This window comes from Phyllostomus discolor, chromosome 11 (genome assembly GCF_004126475.2).
Source record: "Phyllostomus discolor isolate MPI-MPIP mPhyDis1 chromosome 11, mPhyDis1.pri.v3, whole genome shotgun sequence".
Lineage (NCBI taxonomy): Eukaryota > Metazoa > Chordata > Mammalia > Chiroptera > Phyllostomidae > Phyllostomus > Phyllostomus discolor.
The window spans coordinates 76657513-76678378 of NC_040913.2; the positions used below are offsets into that span (position 1 = coordinate 76657513).

At 40.0% G+C, this 20866-nt stretch overlaps 1 protein-coding gene across 5 annotated transcripts in view; it reads right to left on the reverse strand.

Annotated features, from left to right (window-relative positions):
- NRG1 (neuregulin 1) overlaps positions 1-20866 on the reverse strand; it is a 199975-nt gene that overhangs the window by 146354 nt on the left and 32755 nt on the right. For all 5 annotated transcript variants that reach the window (XM_036011629.1, XM_036011627.1, XM_036011628.1 and 2 more), the window contains exons 2-3: positions 9665-9842; positions 82-203 (exon numbers count right to left, since the gene is read on the reverse strand). In XM_036011629.1, coding sequence (XP_035867522.1) covers positions 82-203; positions 9665-9842 — 300 coding nt within the window. The remainder of the gene's footprint in view (positions 1-81; positions 204-9664; positions 9843-20866) is intronic.

The following is a 20866-nucleotide window of genomic DNA, read 5'->3' on the forward strand; positions in this document are numbered from 1 at the left end:
CAGTTTATTACAAGTCTTACCACAGATCTCGATTACTCCTCAGACAGACTGAGAAACAGGATGTAGTAGGGCATCTCTTACCATTCGAGTCCACGATGGTGATGTTGGCAGAGGCACTGTCATTTCCTAACTTGCTGATCACCTGGCACATATATTCTCCAGAGTCAGCCAGGGATGCTTTGTTAATGCGAAGTTCTGACTTCCTATAGGATCAGAACCAAAGTGGTGTAAGTATATTTCACAGAAATACAATGATCATCAAAATATATTTCTCTGCAGTTTCAGAGTCCTCAAACGCCCCCTCCCCACTGTGCGCACCACATTAAACACAGCTTCCCAGTACAGAGATGTATTTTACCAAGAGTAAAAGTGAGTCACGTCGCATTGACGTTAAACCATGGGCATAGTCTTCATTTTGTCACTCAGATCAAGAATTTAAAAGAAGTTTAATTTTTCTTTTCATTCCTTTACCACCACCATTATGCCTCAGATTTTTTCCTCAACTCAACTGGTAAATGTTCCTTCCTCTCTATTTCTAAATGTCACCTGCCATTTCAGAAAGGAAAAATGTGTAAAATCATTTCTTCCAAATCTGGTGACGGCACTTAAGGCCAGAATAGATTAAAATGCTCTGCTCCTCTTTTCTTAGTAGAGTAATATCAGGAACTATGTTAATTCTGAATGAAAAGGGTTTATCACTTCCAAAAGAAAGGGAATCTGTCTCTTTCTTTAAGACGCTCATTGCTAGAAGCATAGTACCTTACAGACTGTTCTTAGTGATGGAATAAATACTCATGCAATAATAGCACACACTTTTATAAAACTCTACACAATAAATCAATACCCAGGACTCTCTGGGAACATGGGTAGCATTACGATTGCATTTGTCTCTGGTCTACTGTTGCACACTGCCTATCATTTACACAGTCTGTATGATTTAAAACCTCAGAAATACTGGGATTGGCTCAGTATTTACTAAAACCTTTTATTCTAATTTTTTCTGTAACTATTTTTAATAGGATGAAATTACCATTACAACAGAAAGCCTTTTAAAGCATCTTTGTGTACTCAAGCCTGGTACCGACCACCTGGGCTCCCGAGAGGAAAACAACATCAAGAAAAGGGGGCAGGAAGCAAAGACAGCGATTCGGAATTATATGCAAACCTCCCATAAATTATACCTACCTAGTTTTTTAGTGAATGTTCTGCTCATTTTGCCATAAAATAGTATTAATTAAATTAGAATGATTATTCCAAATCTAATTCCTACTATTCACCTCCAGTCTGTCAAACTGAACCACCCACCCCATTCTGCATGTAAGCCTTGCCATCTTCCACCCTGGTGCTCTGGCCTCGATTCGGAACCCCCTGAACCCAACTATCAAGATATTAGCTGACATCATCACAGGAAAAACACCTCGAGCATCAATTCCTTCACAAGACTTCCACAACCATGTAGCCAGAGCTGCTCTCTTCTGGCCTAAATTCTGACAGCTCTGCGTACCTCTCTCATGACCCCATGGTGCCTGCGGTGTGTCCTATCTCTGAAGTCAGGACATGCACACTTTAAAAGGGGAGTCTATAATTTAAACTTCTTGGTAGCCCCAAGTGTGCCGTCTCGATATCACTGCATTGTCCTTGGTGCATCCTCAAACATTATTAGAAATATGTGTGAATACATGAGGAAAATATCTGGATGTCCCCGCTTAAGCTCTCTGCCAGACACAGTGTTCCTCCCATTGGCTGTAGGAAAGGAGGGCACCACAGAAGAGGACGGAGACAGAAGGAGGTAGTCCAGGGCAAGGGCAGCAAGAGCCAGGCCAGCAAGTGGGTGAAAACATACTTCCTGAGCTGTGTGTGACTCAGAACAATGCCAACAGGTAAACTTGAGAAAACAAAACAAAAACAAAAAAGTGAAGTTTGCTCAAATAAGGTTACAAGACATCAGGTTAAACAAAGGCAGGCTTCTATTTTTTTGTTGTTGTTTTTTAAATCCTACGTGATTTCTCAAAGTCTTTAATATGCTAATGTATTCACTCTCCAAGAGGGAAATATATTATTTAGTTTCTCTCAAACTTATTTGACCATGGAGTCCTCGTCATTCACATAGCTTATCTAATAATGGTCTACAGAACACAGTTGATAAGAAGTGGGCCTGATCTAACCAGGACCTTGTTTATCTGTGCAAAAGGGGAAGACCCAAGGGCCATTTAAACAGGAATATTCACATATTAATCAGAGAGGTTATTCACAGAAAAGTTTCCCTGAAGTATATCTTTATAAACTAAAATAGATCATTTTGATGGTAAGCACCTTGGCAAGTAGATATTAAGATTTAATAATAAAATGTAACAGCTCTTAAAATTATCAAAATAAACAATATTAGGATATTCACTCCCTGTCAAGTTCTGTTAAGATTGAAGCCTGGTTTGGGGTATTCAAATCTAGTGCTTTTAAAATATATTATCAGCTATTTGTACACTTTGTTCATACATGACAAGTTTCCCTCATGACACCCATGAAGGAAAATGAGAAACAATGTAACAAATGCTACAATAAGCTTGCCCATTCCAAAGTAGCATACCTAGCAGAGAGAATTTTCACTTACAACCATGGAACCACTAACAATAACTGACAGATAAATTACAAAGAATATCAGGATTGGAATATCCTGGTTTTCAACACAGAATAAAAAGTGAATTCCTAAAATAAGATAACAGCATTTTTTTTTGGTTAAGCCCCAAAACTCTGAAATGAGATAATTAAACCAACATTCTAAAAATGTACAACACCCAAGATTATTGCAATTCCAAGAATACTCCTTCTAATTCTTATCTATCTAAATCTAGGAAGAATCTTTTATGATATGTAAAGATTCTTTCTTGACCCTGTGCCATTATTATTTTAACTCCTGAACTGAGTCAAACTATAAGAAACATGGTAATCAAACTTATAGAACATATTCTTAAAAGGATGGTTCTTAAAATCAAAATTCCCCCAATAGACATGGGCATTGCTTTCTGGAATATTATTCCAAGTAACGTAAATAAATCTTATGCTTTAAAAAGAGAGAAAGAACACGAAAAAAGAAAAGGAAAAATTTTCTATGCTCATTTAAACATTGCCTTAAACAAAATTAAACATATTTCTATACAAATATGTGCTATTAATTTCTAAGACAGGCAGGACATGTGGTAAGAAACCCTTTCTATCGAGACCACCCTTGGGAATTCTCCCACTGAAGATCAATGGGCCAAGACCAAGATTCACTTCAATCACCATAAGCCTAACACATACATTCAGGTTCAAAAACTGGTGGCAGAAATACAGGTTAAAAGAGATGCCTTAACAACAATACATACAGAAAAAAAAGAAATTAGTCACGTGTTTAACATTACTCCATTTTAAACAAGTAATAAAATAAAAAAGAAAAAGAAAGAAAGGCAGTGCTTGGTCAAATCAATATAAAAACAACACAAATCAAATTGGATAAAAGTCTCAATACACTGCTCACAGGCTGGATCTCATCTAGAATATTGAGTTACGTTTTGAAGTGGTATTTGATGAAAAATGTCAATATCTAGAGGACTTGAGAAGAGAGTGGTCAGAATTGAAGAGGGCACAGAGAAGATTCTGTTAAAGAAACAAAAGTCCCACCGGCAGGCAGTTACAAACAAGATGGGGGGGCTACTTTAATACATTTCATGGCTGTCATCTAGGAAAGGAAATTATTTGGAGAAGTTCTTGAAGGAGAATTGCATCTTAGAGGGAGAAAGAAGGCCTGTTTTAAGGGAATGGGGAGCTTGTGAAAGAGTTCGGTTTTCTTCTTCGGAAAGACGGGAGTCTGGATAACCACCTGTCAGGCACACTCTTAACAAGAATCCTTCTATGCAGAGAAAGATGAAATTAGATCAGTGGTTTCAGTCACTTTTGGGAAAAAATCGTATTTTAAAATGAAAGCTTAAGTCAGAGCCTCATATTTAAAAATGCATTAAAGAGAAAAGTGTTCAGGCCAAGGTGGCTGGCCGCCCTTCTTTCCACCCAGTGGAACCTTAAGATTTCCCAGGGAACCAAGGGAAAAAATACAGATCTAGGTGCTTGTGATTAGGGTGCCTTCAAACGTTCATTGTATATGTAACTACGAGATTCTTCAATCCTTGTGTCTTAAGGCAAGGAATGGGAAGCACTATAGCAAGAGCATAGAAATAAACAAACCTCTCTTGAAAATCATATATTGCGATAATCCGGGGCTTTGATGAGAACAGATACAACGGTTTTGCTTTACTCTCATCAGGTCCCCGTATACAGTCTGCAGGAAGGATGTTAACTTGTACAACATTAGCGAAATTCCCTTCCAATCATAAAACTAACTTTTTGCTCTTTAATTGATGAGTTATATGGGAATCTGGGAGGGCTTGATGTTTTATGGATTTTTGTTTTCTAAAAGTTATCAAAAGAGTTAATTATGTAAAGTGTTTAAAACAATGCTTGGGATGTGGTAAGCTTCTTGTTTTTAATTTGTCTTTTTACCATTTTTTAAAATTATTTTTTATTGTTGTTCAAGTACAGTTGTCTCCAAAAATATGGTAAGCTCCTGATAAATGTTAGCTATTATCATAATTACATTCTACATTCCCGCAATGTTTAGATTTTTTACAATAAGCACACACTACCTTTGAGATCAGAAAACACAACATAAAAATAAATTAATGCAAACTGATTTGTAAATAAGTTCTAAATATTAATTTCCTTTTCTTCTTTTGTATGGAAATACAAACAATGCTCCTTCAATAAGTGCTCACTAACAAGATGGATTCACAGCTCCAATACTTACTACCTCATTTTTCTTATTTAGCTAGATTTTTCCACTCTAGCTTCCATGCCAAGACAACTTAAATGTATAGAGGGGTCAGTTTATGTAATCCATTGTTATTGCTCTGATCTCTAAAGAATCATGTATGAGCTCTGTGTGTGCACATGTATGTGTGTGCATGTCAACACAGCTTCAGATACTATAGAGCTGACAGTAATTATTATACTATATAGAACCCAGCACTGCCCCAAATGCCTCGAGTAAAGCATATGCAATAGGTACTTGGTATCCCCATTTTATATGAAAGAATTTGAGATTTTCTTACATATAAAGTTAAAATGACCTCTCAGAGCTGTTAAGCTAGAGAAGGGATTATGCATTAACTTTTTCTGTTACAGAGAAAAAAGCCTGCAACAATTAACAAAAGGAGAAATAAAATTTTTTAATGTTAAATTTGATCAAACGAAGAGAGCTGATTTTAAACAAAATTCAAAATGTAAGAGCAGAGCCCTGGCTGGCATAGCTCAGTGGATTGAGCACGGGCTGCGAACCAAAGTGTCGCAGGTTCGATTCCCAGTCAGGGCACATGCCTGGGCTGCAGGCCATGACTCCCAGCAACCGCACATTGATATTTCTCTCTCCCTCTCTCTCTCCTTTTCCCTCCATTCCCTCTCTAAAAATAAATAAAAATAAAATCTTTTAAAAAATGTAAGAGCAGAAACGAGGCTCTTTTAAGGGCCCCCAAAAGTGTGCACCATACACAGGCAACAGGAACTCAGCTCAGCTCTCGATACGGCTAATAGAGAGCAGATACTGAAATGAGGCCAATCTGACAGCCCCAAATACGAACCCCCACACACTGAGCTCTCTAACCAGTTTCTTCATCAGGAGCATTCACCAGGCGAAGGAAACAAGAACAAAGGAACAAGCAGACACAATACCACTGGGGCAGTTCCCATTTCTTTTAATTGGTCCCACACTTTGCTTGGCCAAATAAAACAAACAAAGACTCAGATGTGAACTCGGAATCATAGGAGGAACATGTAGGAATGCAGTTTATTAGTCGGAGCAGGGGCAGAAGGGAGATAAGACTTTATATTACAAAATAATAAAAGCTGCATATTGGTTTGAAAGCTTTTCATAACACTAAGGGATTAAAAGGAAATTCTGGCTGCTATGAACAATCCAGATTATAAAACGTGAAAAAGAAACCTTAGACTGAGGACTAGAAAAGAGTCAGCGTTTGACTTAAATAAAGAGAATGCCAGAGAAACCCTAAACCTCACACTAAAATTCACCTCTGCTGGGTGATCACCATCGAAAGGTAAAGTTCATTGCTTCTCGGCCCCTTTGCCAAAGTCAAGTATAGAAAGATGAAGCTTAAGTCAAGCAACTAAGTAAGTAACCACTGCAGACCACTAATATTTTGAAGATCTTGGTAATAAAAAATTACACACATGCAGATAAAACTGAACAATAAAAATGTTTTTATTTAAGGCTCCACTCTAGACACGTTCCTGGCCCTGTGTTGTGACTTTATTGTAGATAGCACAATCACAAGTATTTGTTAGAGGACATGTGACAGGGAGCCAGCCCAATTTCACACCTAAGCTTTATCAGTCATCAACATGAGATGTCCAAGGAGAAACACCCTTCATTCTCAGGATCTTAATTTTAAGTGGGTATAATAACAGTAGTCATCCTCTTATATAAAGACACCTTGAAATAATAGAGCACCTTGTAAGTGTTAATTACATTTAGATTCAGTTTGTTCCCTTAAACTTAAGAAAAAGTGGCAAGTCTAATTTTTAAAAAAACATAAAGCTTCAGAAATTAACAATTGCCCAGTTCTGAAATCTGATAAGCTGATCATTTATCAAACAGCTGTCCACTTTACACAAGATGTCTTATTTTTAGATCAAACATGCCAAATGTTCTTCTAAGAGTAATATATAGTTACATATCTTGAATAAAATGTCTTTTTTTCCACTTACATCTTTCCAGCAAGGCTACTGTTTAAAAGAAGCGATTCCTGAACATTGGCCTATCTGGCATGATGGGATTTTATTAATATGTAGCCAGTGCTCTTAGCTGTCTGGACCTATGGAGCCAATATGAACTTGCTTTTCTGAATACTAATGACACTTTCATATGTCATCCAAGCCATGTAGCAAATGGCCTCTTTAATGCAAAAGAAAAAAAAAGGACTCTTTCAAAACTGTCTGTATTCTAAGCAGCTCACTTCTTTTTTGTTGTTGTTCCTTATTTTCACATTCTCTATCCAATTTCATTTACCTCTCTCTGGGCCTCCCTGTACAGACGCTTGCAGTCTGCAGATGCTTTGTTCGGGTCCTGCAGCCTGGATAAACCTCTCCTTCTTCCCTCCCCTCCCCCTCCCCTTCTAGAATTTCTAGGAAGCCACCTCTGCCCCTGACTGGGGCCCCTCCCTCTTCTGCATTAGCGTCTTTCTCCAGCATCTCACCATTATTAGCATTGTGCAACTTAAAACTGACTACTGCAACTGTTCACATTTCTCTCCCCTCTAGACCAAGCCTCTTAATGGGGAGCAGGTGTTGTTCACCTCTGCATACCCAGCATCTAGCCCAGGGTCTGATACACAGCAACTTGTCTGATAAAGGGTAAAATTCCCATCTACTCACCCACTGCCCAAACTGGCCTGGCCTCCAAACAGGGCCTGCTTCTGACTGGGATTCCTGCTCTTCTCTGGAACTGCCCACACCCTCACCCACCCCTCCAGGGGGACCCTCTCCCGGCAGCAGAGTTAAATCTGCCCTCTCACGGCTACTGCTGAAGCTCTCAGGGTTTCCCTGCTTCTCAACGCCTACGGCACTTCATGTGAATGACCTACAACTAACGTGGCACTTAGCTTTATTGTCTGATAGGATGTGCTAGACATTTCATGTCCCTAATTCAATCTTGACTTATGATAGAGTAGAATTTACTGCAATATAACTCATCATTTTCTAAAAGATCACTACTTGTTAAACTGAAGGGCTGCTTAACAATCCTGAAGCTCCCCAGGCCAACCGTGTTTTATGGCAGGATCAGTGGGACTCCCGTGTTTCATGGAAGTCTGAACTAGGTAATCTCTGTACAGTCTGATGACCCCCGGTTGTAAAGATATCAACCTACGGTGCCTCCATGTCTCCACGGTTCCAGCAGAAACCCTTTCACGGGCACTTAAACATCATCAGTATCATCTGACAGACACGTAGAAATGAAGGGGACATTACTCTGCCTGGGAAGATAACTTAATTTCTACTAACTTGTTTATTTGATGAGAAACAAAACGGATACCGAAATCCATCCAAAAGTATTTTTAACTTCTCCATAAATATCATACTTATTTTTTCAATTTATTCTCTCTCTTCCCCTCCCCACACGCACGTGCTATTAAACACCATGTGTGTTCTTCCAAAGAGGGAAGGAAGCATTAAGAAATCCAAGAAACAGATTTGTATTTCAGCTTAGTCTTACTAGTTGTGTGATTCAAGGCAAGGCACAATGCTTTTTAACCCTTGATTTCTTAGTCTGCAAGATTAGCTACCATGCCCTGGTTCAACTGCCCTTACTACCTATGGAAATGTCATAATAAAAAATATTATGCATAATAACACTTTATGCATAATATTTTACAGTATTTTTACAGTATTTTTTGTAATCTCTGAAGTATCACCCCACTGTAGAGAGTGATACCCATTCTTTCCCCCACACTTTATTATACTTGTTACTTACTTGTAAGTAACAAGACACAGTCACAAAAATGATCAATATAGTTAATAAAACCATGGAAACCAGGGAGAGAAATCCCTAACTATAGTTATTACGGCAATTAAACATTTTGGCAAAATGAAACAAAACTTCCATTATAATCCCCCTGCTTTCTCTTGCTCAGGAGTGTGTGGCAACCTTTTGGTTGCTGTCCTGTGACATCAAAGTATGGGGGGGGGGAGATTCTTTTGTTGGTGCTTCTCTTACCATCCCTGGGAATTCTTGGAATCCTCCAAAGTGTGAGTAAGCTTTGAGCTTGGAACCACCATTCTACATGCCCCAGTGACTAAAGGATGTTTCTAAGCAAAAACCCCAAATACTCTTCACTAATTTCAAAATGCAGTTTGATATTAGAAGAGAGAGTTCTTAAATAATGAAATATTTATGAAGAGTGTAGGGATAAAAAAAGGAGCATCATTCTAGAGTAGGTACAGATCACATCTACCAAGATGCTGTGGGAATCACATGAAGCCCTTCAAGTATGGACGCCTCAGGGAGTCCGAGGAAACTTAATATTCTTGCCACTCAGGATTCCCTGCTTTGTGAATCTGCTATAGCAGTGATACAGTTGTTGGTTAAGATTTCTTATTAGGTATAATTTTATGTGTCCATTTCTCACCTGAAAATAGTTCAAATTCAACCAATTACATTCTAACTATTTCTGTAAATCCAAGTAATTTATTGAGCTATTGATAAATAATAAAATTGGGATTTTGTTTGTGCAAGGCCTTGGTACTCTAAACATCATCTGTCTTATTTTGAAATTGAACCTTGGGTTCTAACCAATTACTGTTACACCAGCTACCATTAACCCCATCTTCTCTCGTCCCTTCCTTCTATCCACCCCCACGCTGTGGTTTTTCCATATCCATCCTTTCCTATCCTCGTCCAGAAGTTCTAAGAATAAGAAACTTCAAAATCCTTCCTGTATAATGACACAATTTCTGGTCATTATGCCATGAAAATCTTTTCATTTATTGCATAGCATGTTTCTGACAAATTTGTGTTTCTTTATTAAGCTGTAAGCATTTGCCTCTGCTGTTATATGCAGTAACTTACCCTGGCCGTTTTTGTATCTTGATGTTCTGTGGTTTGTTCTTTCGGTTTAATTCATTCCCATTCTTGAACCATTTGAATCTGAGAGAGGAATATTCAGAAATGGTCTCACACCGAAGCACTAGTTTAGAGCCTGCTGCGGACTCCTGGCTTCTCATCTCTTTCAATCGGAGAGGCAAGGCTGAAAAGAGAAGGGAAAAACGTTTTGATAACCTAGTAATCTGTTGAAGAGAAATACCAGTTTTGGGTGAGTTGGATCAAGACACCATTCCCAAAGATTTTACCATCTAAGGAAGAGATAGAAATGGGGGTGAGGGTGGGGGGTCGCCAGCCAAAAGTATCTCAACTTAAAGATTAGAATGCTGAAACAAAATACACTTGGGAGTGGGTGGGTAAAAAGAGAGCCTAGATTGTAAAATTCTTTACTAATATTCTAGATACTTATTTCCTCAGTCTTTACATTCTCTGGTACCATTAAAAATCCTGAGCAGTGTTCATTTCAACTAGTAAAACCTGTGCTGAAGGAGAATACGCAACTGGGCATGTTACGTATTCCCAGACCGGGCATGTTATGTATTCCCAGCCCACAACTGGTCTGCACCGCAGTCCTGCGGACAGGTGCGACAGGCGTCTCATCCGTGTTTTAAGGGGAGAAGTGTAATTTCAGAGACAGGTAAGTAACTGCTCCACGGTTACAATTTTCTGGAGAATCAGGGCTAGAAGATCCTATCATTAAGGGGAAGAACAAATAGAACTCATAAATCTTAACAACCCTCCTTTCCCAAGACAGTAATTCTTCGGTGACTTCACTCTTTAATTGGACCTACAGTTGCTGCTCCATGAGACACTGTATGACTATTCCAGATGACCACCACACTCGCGTCAAATGATCATTTTGGCTGGATTTAGCCCTTCCAAATCTTCTGCAAAGAGACTGGGAGTGCTCAAATTATGCATTAACTTGTAGAATACTTTACACTGAACACCTATATACTATTCTTATTTTAAGCAAGACTGCTTAAGAAAGTCTCTCTACTGAAATAGTATTGGGCAAACTGTTACAGTAGCTGAGATTTGCATCAAAATAAAATGGTGGTAGGGAATGAACAGGCCTAAAAATGAAACAAATTTCCCAAGAAGTTGACCATTGTGGAAGTGAGGCAGCAGGCACATGTGGTGGTTTGCCATACGGTTCTATACAGCATTTCCACTTGTCCCCAGTAAAACAGTTTAACCCTAAAAGAATAATGAATGGGCTTCCCTCTGCACACGACACTTCATTTAACAATCCCCGTCACAGAAATTGAGATCTCAGCAACTGCGTGTCCACTGAGTCTTCAAAAAGCCAACTACAAATCTACTTCAGCTCAAGTTCAGGAATCAACAGCACGCCCCAGAAAAACAAAACTCAGACAAATGAGAGCGCAGCTCCCCGACGCAGCGCCCAATCACTCACTGGGTACAGACCGGGACTCCAAGGTCAGCCATCAGAGCCGCTCTAGACACGAACAGGAAACGGGGGTCGTTCCTACTCAGGGTATGCTTGTCTTTCTACAACTCTGCTTTCACCAAGTAAATCAAAAAAGATGTCAGGAGTGAGCAGATAGAGGTTCCGATAAATTAGAGTGAAAACTGTCCGGACGTTGTGATTTCTCGTCAGTGCTCCTACAAAGACACGTTCCCTCCCCCTTTATTTATTCGGAGGCCGGGAGATGGGGTGGGGAAGCAGGCACTGGGTGTGGAGACACAGCGGCAAGTCAGAAAACGTAGTTCAGCCCTTCTCAGCCTTTGATACCTGACAGTTTTGTCTGACAGCTTGAAAGTAAGATTTATTTCCTGAACAGATTTCATAGGAGTCTTCGTCTCAAGATGTGGTTCATGAATCTTTGTTGTGGGGGTTTTTAAAAACAAACTAAATTCTCATCCATCTGGAATAGTGTCTGTCCATTGCTATAAACTCTTTAAGATCATTTTCAATTTTTTAAGCCTGGTGAAGTGTTTTAAAGAAATAAATTTGGGGGAATTAAATGGCACCAAGTAAACCGGCTTACCTATATATTAAGAAAAATAAATGTCCTCATTATTTATTCATAGAGTAAAAGAACTAGCTTGATTTGGGGGCAGAGGTTGTTTTGGTTGCTGTTTTTTAACTGGAACAGAAGAGCAAAACTCTCAAGGTTTATTCCTTTGCCTATTCCATACACACATGTGCTTATCAATATAGTCTAAACAAAAATTGACTAGGCTTGTTTCTTTACTTTGAGTAAATAATTTTCATGCCATTTGCATCTATTTTACCTTTCCTTTCATCCCCCACCCCCGCCCTCTTGTCATCATTTATTTCTTATTTTCTTATTACGGATCCTGATTTCGGCCACGAGGAAACAATTGGACAAATTCAAATTGACGCATATTTTACAAAACAACTGGTCTGGACTTTCAAAATGTCAATGTCCTAAATGACAGAAGGAGACAGTGAAACACATCTAGATTTGAGGAGATTAAAGGGACATGACCAATACATGGATCTTGCTTTATGGGAAAACAAAAGTAGATATGGACAGTATTGGGACCATTGGGGAAATATGAATATAGCTATTGTATCAAAATTATATTTCTCCAGTGGGATCACCACACCCACTGTGGTTGTGCAGAAGACTGTCCTGTTCTTAGGCTACAGTGTCTGCTGAACTATTTCGGTGTCATGATGTCTACAACTAAATACCAAATGACTCAGCAAATAAGAAACTACACACAGAAAAAGAAAAAAAAAAGCCGTCTCGGTTTCTCTTTTTTCCCCTCTGCCTTTTATACCTGGTCTTTCTGCCTTTGAATGAAAGGCTCAGTCTTACATTAAGTACTTTGAAAGTCTTGCTTAAGTTTTCAGTCATGAAGAAGATTCTTGGAAATATGTGTGTGATGGTTTATAAATGCAGCTCTTGAGAATATATCTTCATGTAAAATCTGTGAGTGGCATGGCACAGAAATCCTCATCTGGTTCAGCCTCATGACCATGACTTGGGTGTTCCAACAATCACTAAACTGGCAGGTCAATGTCTACCCTTTCCCCTCAGGTTCATGTGCAAAGACTGGTATATCCTCTGTCCTTAGACAGGGTCTGGGATGTAAAGAGGCAGACACCTTTACATACAAGGTCCTTCTTAACTAAAATATCCACTCTTTAAGCTGACCCTCAATGTATAAACATCTCTTAATATTTGGGGTGCTGGTGTACCTCTACTGCTAAGCCCGGGTTTCTCTCTCTTGCACATAGTTTCAAGCCTGTCAAAATGCACAAGCTCCCAGCTCCTCTGACTTTGCACCCCTAGAAGTCCCCTTGCAATAACGTCCCTGCCATGTGCTTCGGGGGGAACCACCTACCGCACGAGGACATCCAGCTTTTCAGAGAAGAGCTGTGAAGGAGCTACCTCAAATCTCCCGTGGCACACCTGTAGACACAAACCTGTGCACCTCCGGCAGGGCCGCCGGCTGCATCCTTAGTTCATGGGAGTTCCGCTGTCAGGGCTGCCTTCTAGGGAGGTACCGTGCAAAGGTCCTCCTCACATGGTCCTGGTGGGGACACGGTCCTGGTGGGGCCCAAACTCAGGGACCCTGGAGGCTTGGCAATGACATGAATTCTGCTTTGTCTCCTCGCAGAACCACACTGGGAGAATGCCCCTAATTATTTTTCAGATTCTTCGCAAAAATGCAAGCCAATATTGAGCGTACGTGGTTTATATAGTGTTTTTTCTCATCTGTCCATGAGACGATTTTCAAGAGTACATTTTCTTTCATTAGGTTATGAAATGATAACTACATATTAATATATTTTAAGAGTCTATGTGTTTCTCAGTTACATGGTTTACTCCCATGAAATAATCTCATTTCTTTCATGAAAAAAAAATCTAACTACTCTACCAAGTACTCTCTAATACCCAGGTGTAACTTGAGAAGGCCAGTAGGTCCTAAACTTGGGTTCCTAAACTTTTTGTTTAACTGAGTACTTGGGTTTAAAACCGTAGAAACTTTTTACTTGCCTTGCAATTCTTGTCTAAGAATAAGTGGTTTGCTCATTAAAAATCAGTTGAAGGCAAGCACAATGCAAAGTCAATGCTCCAGTGCTATAAGTGTTCTAAGAATCTCCGGAGCGATTTCCTTGCATTTGGTCTACCACAGTTCACAATTTTGCTTTCAGTGCGTTTCTGGAGAGGCAGCAGCTCCACGCCCTGAAAAAATGTAATGCTAGCGCGAGTTACAAGCAGTCTTTGCCGAAATCTATTTCAAACTTGCTTGACATTAATATGAACGTGTTCACACCCTCAGAAATGCATCAACAGAGACAGACAGTGAAGTGCAAAGAAAAGCAGCCTTTTAAAATAGAAACTCAAAAGCCCTGAGAGGAATGCCACATGCTTTGCAGGCTGTAAGTGTCTTAAAGGGTTTTAAAAGATCGCAAACACACTCTTCTGACTCGAACTCAATGCAAGTAGGTATACTAGGTATTCTTTAAAAGTCTGGTTTCTTTTGTCCACTTCTACCTTTCTTATTTGATGTGTCACACAATGTAGAGGGAAAAAAAAATCACTGGCTGTAACACAGAAATATTTATTTTACATTCCGATCACATAAAAATTTCAGGCAATATGTTCATTTATTCCAGTATTTTAATGGGCAAATAAATATCGGTCACAAAAGTGAAATACTTTTGTAAAAAGAACCATCCATCTAAGCAATCCTCTTGATTTAATCATCCTCTGGGCACTTATTTTTTAAGTACAAGCAGGGTGGGTAGATCAAATATTGTGCTGCTGTACTGTGAAGCACAGGAAACACATTTTCACTCGCGTGTGTGCGGCCACGTCGGGCTGATAGCACACGACGCTAGATAAGTCGTGGCTTCTGTCCTTTAAGGGAGGTGACAAGGCAAAGTCAGCTCCTGTCATTACCCTTCACGTCTGACTGTGCCGCTCATCTGAAGAGCCTCGACGCTTTGAACAAACTAACCAGGAAACCTGCAAAATGTGATCAAATAACAGCGAGCTTTCAGCTGGGATCCCAGGGAGGTCTTGCCTGCGTGAAGCCTTTCAGAAGCCTGACATCACCCGCGTGCGGCTCTCCTGGTGGAAATTGGGGACTGACAATTGTGTCAGTTAATGAAAGCCATACGGATGTCATTCATCAGTCCCCTAGGCAGAAGGATGTCCTTCTTTTTTTATAGTCATGTTAGAGGTAAATAAATTACTGAGAAAAGTCTGTAAAACTCCTTGACTGATCCCATTTCTCCTTCGCTGCTGTATTTTATGGAGATTATGGTCACACACAGCATGGATTAAGTTTATGCTTTGCCATCTGGTCTTCTCTTCTGAGCTGCACTCACAAATTTGACTATAAAAGGGAAAATTTATCTTATCAGATTGAAATTTGCAAGTAGAGCTGTGTCAAAGGCACAGATTCCAGCGGCGCCTGGCTTTAAAACCACTACTGCACTGAGTGATCTTGAGTTAAGTTAAATACCATCCGGCGAGGTCACCGTTTGTTGCCACAGGAGGTGACACAGTGCTCAAAGTGCCCCACGCCCCAGATGAGTCATCATATCGGTCCTCAGGAGCAGAAACGGACCTGCTCTTTGTCCCTGCGTATTCAGCAAGGACATCTGGAGAATGAGAGAAAACACGTGGGTGCCTTCATTTGAAAGTCACTATAACATTTAAGGTATTATAAAATATTCTCAAGCCGATTCCATATCATTGGCAGAAAACTAAGCCCAACCAGTAAAAACACTGAGAATATGCTTCAAAGCACGGTGAAGACAGCTAGGCTCCAGAAAACCATTTGAGCAGTTCCACGACATCCAGCTCCCTAGCCAGTGCAAGGATGTGTACGCACACTGCTGAACCATCCCTTTATGAGCAAACTGAATGGTCCTCATGACGTGCGCATGGAACATGACATTACAGAACCAAAAACAGTAAAACGGGGAGCAATCTTTCAGCGTTTGACTTCTGATATTCACAATGCGTGTGCCTCCACAGCCAAAACTGGCTTCTTACTAGTGTTAACTTGGATTCCCCAAACATATCGGTTTCCCTTGGTGGGGCTTTTTACACTTACACACGCTCCAACTTTCGCTTCTCGCAGTGAACTGCTACAAGTTGACTGAAATGGTGTGATTCGTTGTTTAACTGCTCTGTTTCAGGGTACGAGGTGCAATCAGCCCTGAATGCAACTGCGCTCAAAACTATGCTCATTCTAAGGCCACGGGAAATGACTAGTCACACTCTCTATGTGAACACCATACCCAACATGCTGCAGTGAGAAGGCACACGTGCAAAGAGAGGGCCATTTACGGAATTGATCCCCACCAAACCGAAGGGGGGATGGCAGCAGCTGTGCGTCAGGGTCCCTGTTTGGAAGCTGAGGCTGGTGGTGGTGCTGGTGCTGGTGGCAGTTGGTGGTGGTGGTGGTGGTAGTGGTGGTAGTGGTGGGTGTCCACTTTGATTGCCACAATATTCAAACATCCAATGGCCAAATGTATTAGAGGGAAGACATATAGGATCCCGGGGACCTAGCACCAAGTGGGACCTCAAGTGTTTGCTGAAAGAATAAGAGGAAGTACCAAGATAATGACCAAGACAAGAGGAGACTTAGGTCCAAAAATTATTGCAGAGGCCACTCTTACCTTCTCAAAAGACTTCTGTGTTTGAGATAGGAGGGCCCTGTGACATTATTTTTTGGTTTTATACATTTCACTGGATTAGAATTCTTATCTATTCTGGACACTAATGAAATGTGCCTCTAACTGGAAAACTAAAAAATAAGTAGTACTGTCTGTACTTTGAAATCTTCACATTCATCTGTATTTCTCTAATCTGGCCATAGCTGCCAGAATGTTGCCTACTTGACCCCAGCTCAGCCAAGGGCTCAGGTCCTGCAATCACGTTCCTTCCTGTCTGACTCAGTGCACCTTACCTCGGTTTCCCCGCAGAGGCCAGGCTCTTCTGCCATTTCAGCGAGAGGCTCACACACATAATAGTATCTCTTCTGCCTTCAAATCAAAGTTAATCATCTTCACTGACGGACCCCCAGACTGCAAGGTCTAAGTTTGTTCCCTTAAGTGTATGCTGTCATTTATGCTCAACATACTTCCACGAATGTACCATCTGTGTCAAATTCCACTTTCCCTGTGACAGCTCTTACATGTATTTCATGTAAGGTGGATAATTATTATTTCCATTTTACAGGTGATACCAGAACTTGCCCAATGTCACAAGGCTAACAAGCTGCATGCTGGGATTTACCCCGGGACCTTTCTTTCCAGGAGGATGCCTGTGGGCAACGTGAGGTGAAGGCAGAGAAAAGTGGGGAGAAGGGTAGACTCAAAAATCTAGAAAGGATTATTCCATGTCTTAGCCGCTGCGGTCATTTTTCATTTCTTATAATAAGCTGTATAAACCAGATCACCTCTCCACATATGTCTGTAAGAAAGTTACAATGCTGTGAAATTCTACAAGGGAAAATAAGTGCAGATTTATTAGGTACGAGACTTTTTCAGCCTGAAAATTGATATTATGTTTGTTGAAATTAGCAATCCTCCTCTTCTACATAGTTCTGTAGTTTTTGCCCAGTATTTCATAAACTGAGGGCTAAGGATAAAATTATATAACTACCATAACAGTGTTTCCAAGGCCTGGGAGTTCAAGTTAAAATGAGGTCCTCTTCCTTAGCACTTTCAACAAAAAACTCCTTCAGAATAATAATAGCAGACACTTGATGAGTATCTGTTTTATGCCAGGGGCTGTTCTGAGAACTTCATGTCCATTAACTATTTTAAGTTTTATAACAATTCCAGGAGATACGATTACTATCATCATTCCCAATGATGAGACAGAAACAGAGAGGTAAAGCAATCATCTATAGCCACACAGCTGGCATCCTGGGGCACCAGTATCTGGACGCACGAAGTCTTGACTATGAGGCAGTAAGCTCGTTTCTCTGCTATGCTGGATATGTTTGTAGTGCAAGTATAAGATTTAATATATTTATATATCAATAGTGAATATACTTTCCTGATAAAACATGGACTATACCCAATAACAGATTATTTCTATGCATATTTCAAGTGCAAAAAGACTGAAAGAGAAAGTAAATATAAAATTTGCTGAATTTCCTGAGCTACTTTGATGATTTATGGGGAAATGAAACAAGACAGAATACTCGAAATTAGTGTTAGACAAAAATATATATACTTGGAACTGTGCAGTGGGTGGTCTGCCACCTACAAAATGGCACAAGGGTGAGCCACACCATACCTCACTCTTGGGCTCACTGAAACGCGACAGCCCCCATGAGGGGGATATATAGCAACGAGAGGGTCTTAACAGATTCACGTTGTTCTTTCAAGGTGTAAAGGCAACAGTCCGTGACAACAGACGCTGGATGGATCGCAGAGCGGGTGCCTGAGCTTTCAGATACGTGTTCCACGGGCCCACCTGATTAATGCTGTCCCCACAGCTGGTCCCGGTCAGAAAAGCGTCTTGGTCATGGGCTCCCTGTAAGCTCCACTGAAGGCCATCCATACCCAGAATTAAAATGGATCCATTTCAGTTCGATTTAACTAATAATATAGCCAATTTCATTGACATAAAAGTATGTATACACTTGGTCTTTTCTTTTATAAAAAATCAGGTTTTTAAAACAGTTGTTATACACACTTGCTATATTCAGCTCCAATATCTCACTTAAACAGAGAAATGGAGTTATCTGGTCACTAAAAATTTGATGTCATGTTTATTTATTTTCTTACCTCGACGGGTTTTTTCTCTTGCAGTGCATTATTGCTCAAGGGAAGTTAAGACATCAGCATGCCTCGATGTGTTAATATTTGTCTTCATACCCATTATTCCTTTGTTCGAGTTGAGTTACAATTATTTAATGAACTGACAGTCACTAAAATTCTCTTTTTCTCATTTGAGAGAAGGACTTTATTTAGCTGTTCTGAACTGGATAAAATACCCAGGTAAGATGCGTTAGCACTTGGCTATAATTAGTTTTAAACAATAGCTATATAAGAACTTCTAAGCACTGCGCATCAATGAACAAAAACTCTGAGTAACCTACCAAGCTTGGTTCCCCAAGATCTATTTTTCACAGAGCCATTTAAAACTTTTTCCTTCTGTGAAGAACAAAAAATGTTAGCAGAGCTAATCATAAAAGAAACATGTCCTGCTCAGCCCTCTAAAATCAGTTTCTTTGTTATTTAGGCAGGTCAACTTTCCCTATACCATGGTTTTCTGATTTTTGTTTTTCACTCACAAATAACGTATTAAACCAAAGGACACTGAGAGGCACATGCCAGGAATGACCGACTCGCTGAGGCCCACCAGATCGGTTCTATAGCCCCCTGCTCTGTCTACCACAGTTGTGAGTAACCGACCTTGCACCCCTTCTTACTATGTAGGGCCCAAGTTTGACTTTCTGAGGCTCTTTAAAGCTTGCATAGCTCTTTGCCTTTTTAAGCAAATCCACAGACAACCTAAAAAGGAATCCTCATTTTACCATTACCACACGAGGAAGACAAGTTTCTTGTTAAGGTTCCCAGTGCCATGAACTTGTTGAAGAGGTGGAAAATGACCAGAGTCATACTGAACAGATGGTTCGTGGCAAGACAGACGATGCTCCATCGTTGCTCATCTAAAGAATCTAGTTTGAATAAACGGTGATAGAAGGAGACTCGACTTGGGGTGCTGAACACAGGGTACAGTGTACAGGTGATGGATTGTAGAATTGCACACTTGAAACCTATATAATTCTACTAACCAATGTAGCGCCAATATATTTGATTTGAAAAAAACTATAAAAAAATGAAGCAATCTAGTATGGGGACCTGCCAGAGCTCCTCGGCTGTGGTGCTTTTCTGTGCAGTCCTCAGAAGTCAGACTGTAAGAGCAGAGCCAAAGCAGTCTAGTTTCAGATAACGCACAAAAAGAAATCACAGTAAGACTTAGAATTCATTGTTTCCCTTATTTTAGATCAAAATAAATTCATTAGAGCATCTTTCTAAAGTAAAAGTGGGCCTGCTTCTCACACATTCTGAGATAACCCATTGTTTCCTAAATTGCAATAAAAATGTCTTGGCACAAAGATTCACAAACAGCACACAAAAGAAAGCTAAATGAAGTTTACTTAGCATGTCAACATGTAGCTTTCATTTCCTCCATGGAGACAGTGGCATGCTCCTAGCAATATCTTTGTTTTGTTCGTTCTTATGTAGAAAGAAGTTTAATTAGATTCTTTGTTAATAGTTTCTAGTCCAGGAATTTAAATGACTAAACTACACATAACATCCTGAATTTCTGCCTCTAGCTTTTGATAGTTTCCGGTAACAATAAGAATGAGAAGGCAGCAAACCTGGTTTCTCAGTGGGACTGGGGAGTCACATAAGTACTCAGAACCTCTATCACCTTGTGGGTAAAAGGAAGGGGGGGGGTAACGCCTTACCTATTTCACACGGTTGTGAAAATATAATTTAAAAATGAAAGTGAAAACATCTTATATCTTTAAAAAATTACTTATTATTATTTAGTGCTGATTTGACTACCACTATCTAAAATCATCTGAAAAGTCAGAAAATATGGAATCATGTAAATCTAGATGACACAAAATTACATAATTAACACCTGCATACAGCTTTGGTCATTCCTCAAGACACACACACACATACAGAAAGGCAGCTGGAAGCTATCAAGAAGGGTAGCTTCCCCAAAACGTTCAAAGGGAAGGGCTGCCAGTGTAAAGGAATAGACTAAACATTATAGAATCATAAAGACTGATACTAGGAAGGCCAAGAAAGTAAAGCAATGTGTCTTTAAAGTCATAAAAATTTTAGATTCATAAAATACTAAATACAATGTGTGGAAAACCCTTGAAGCCTGAAGCAAGTCATTTTAGAATTAAAAAGGAAATGAAGTTTTGCACAGTAAGAAGAAGAATTTGGAAAATGCTTATTCCGGGAGGCCATAGAGGAAAATGCCTCAGTAGGCAGCACACTGGAGGAAGAGACGGGCTTTGGAGTCAGGCAGGCGCAGCTTCCAACTCCAGTTTAACTCAGTCTCTTGTCTTACATGAGCCTCAGCCTGCCGTCTGCAAGGTGGGTTTACCTTGTGACGCAGGACACAGTGGGAGCGTCACGGTGCTCTATCATGTTAC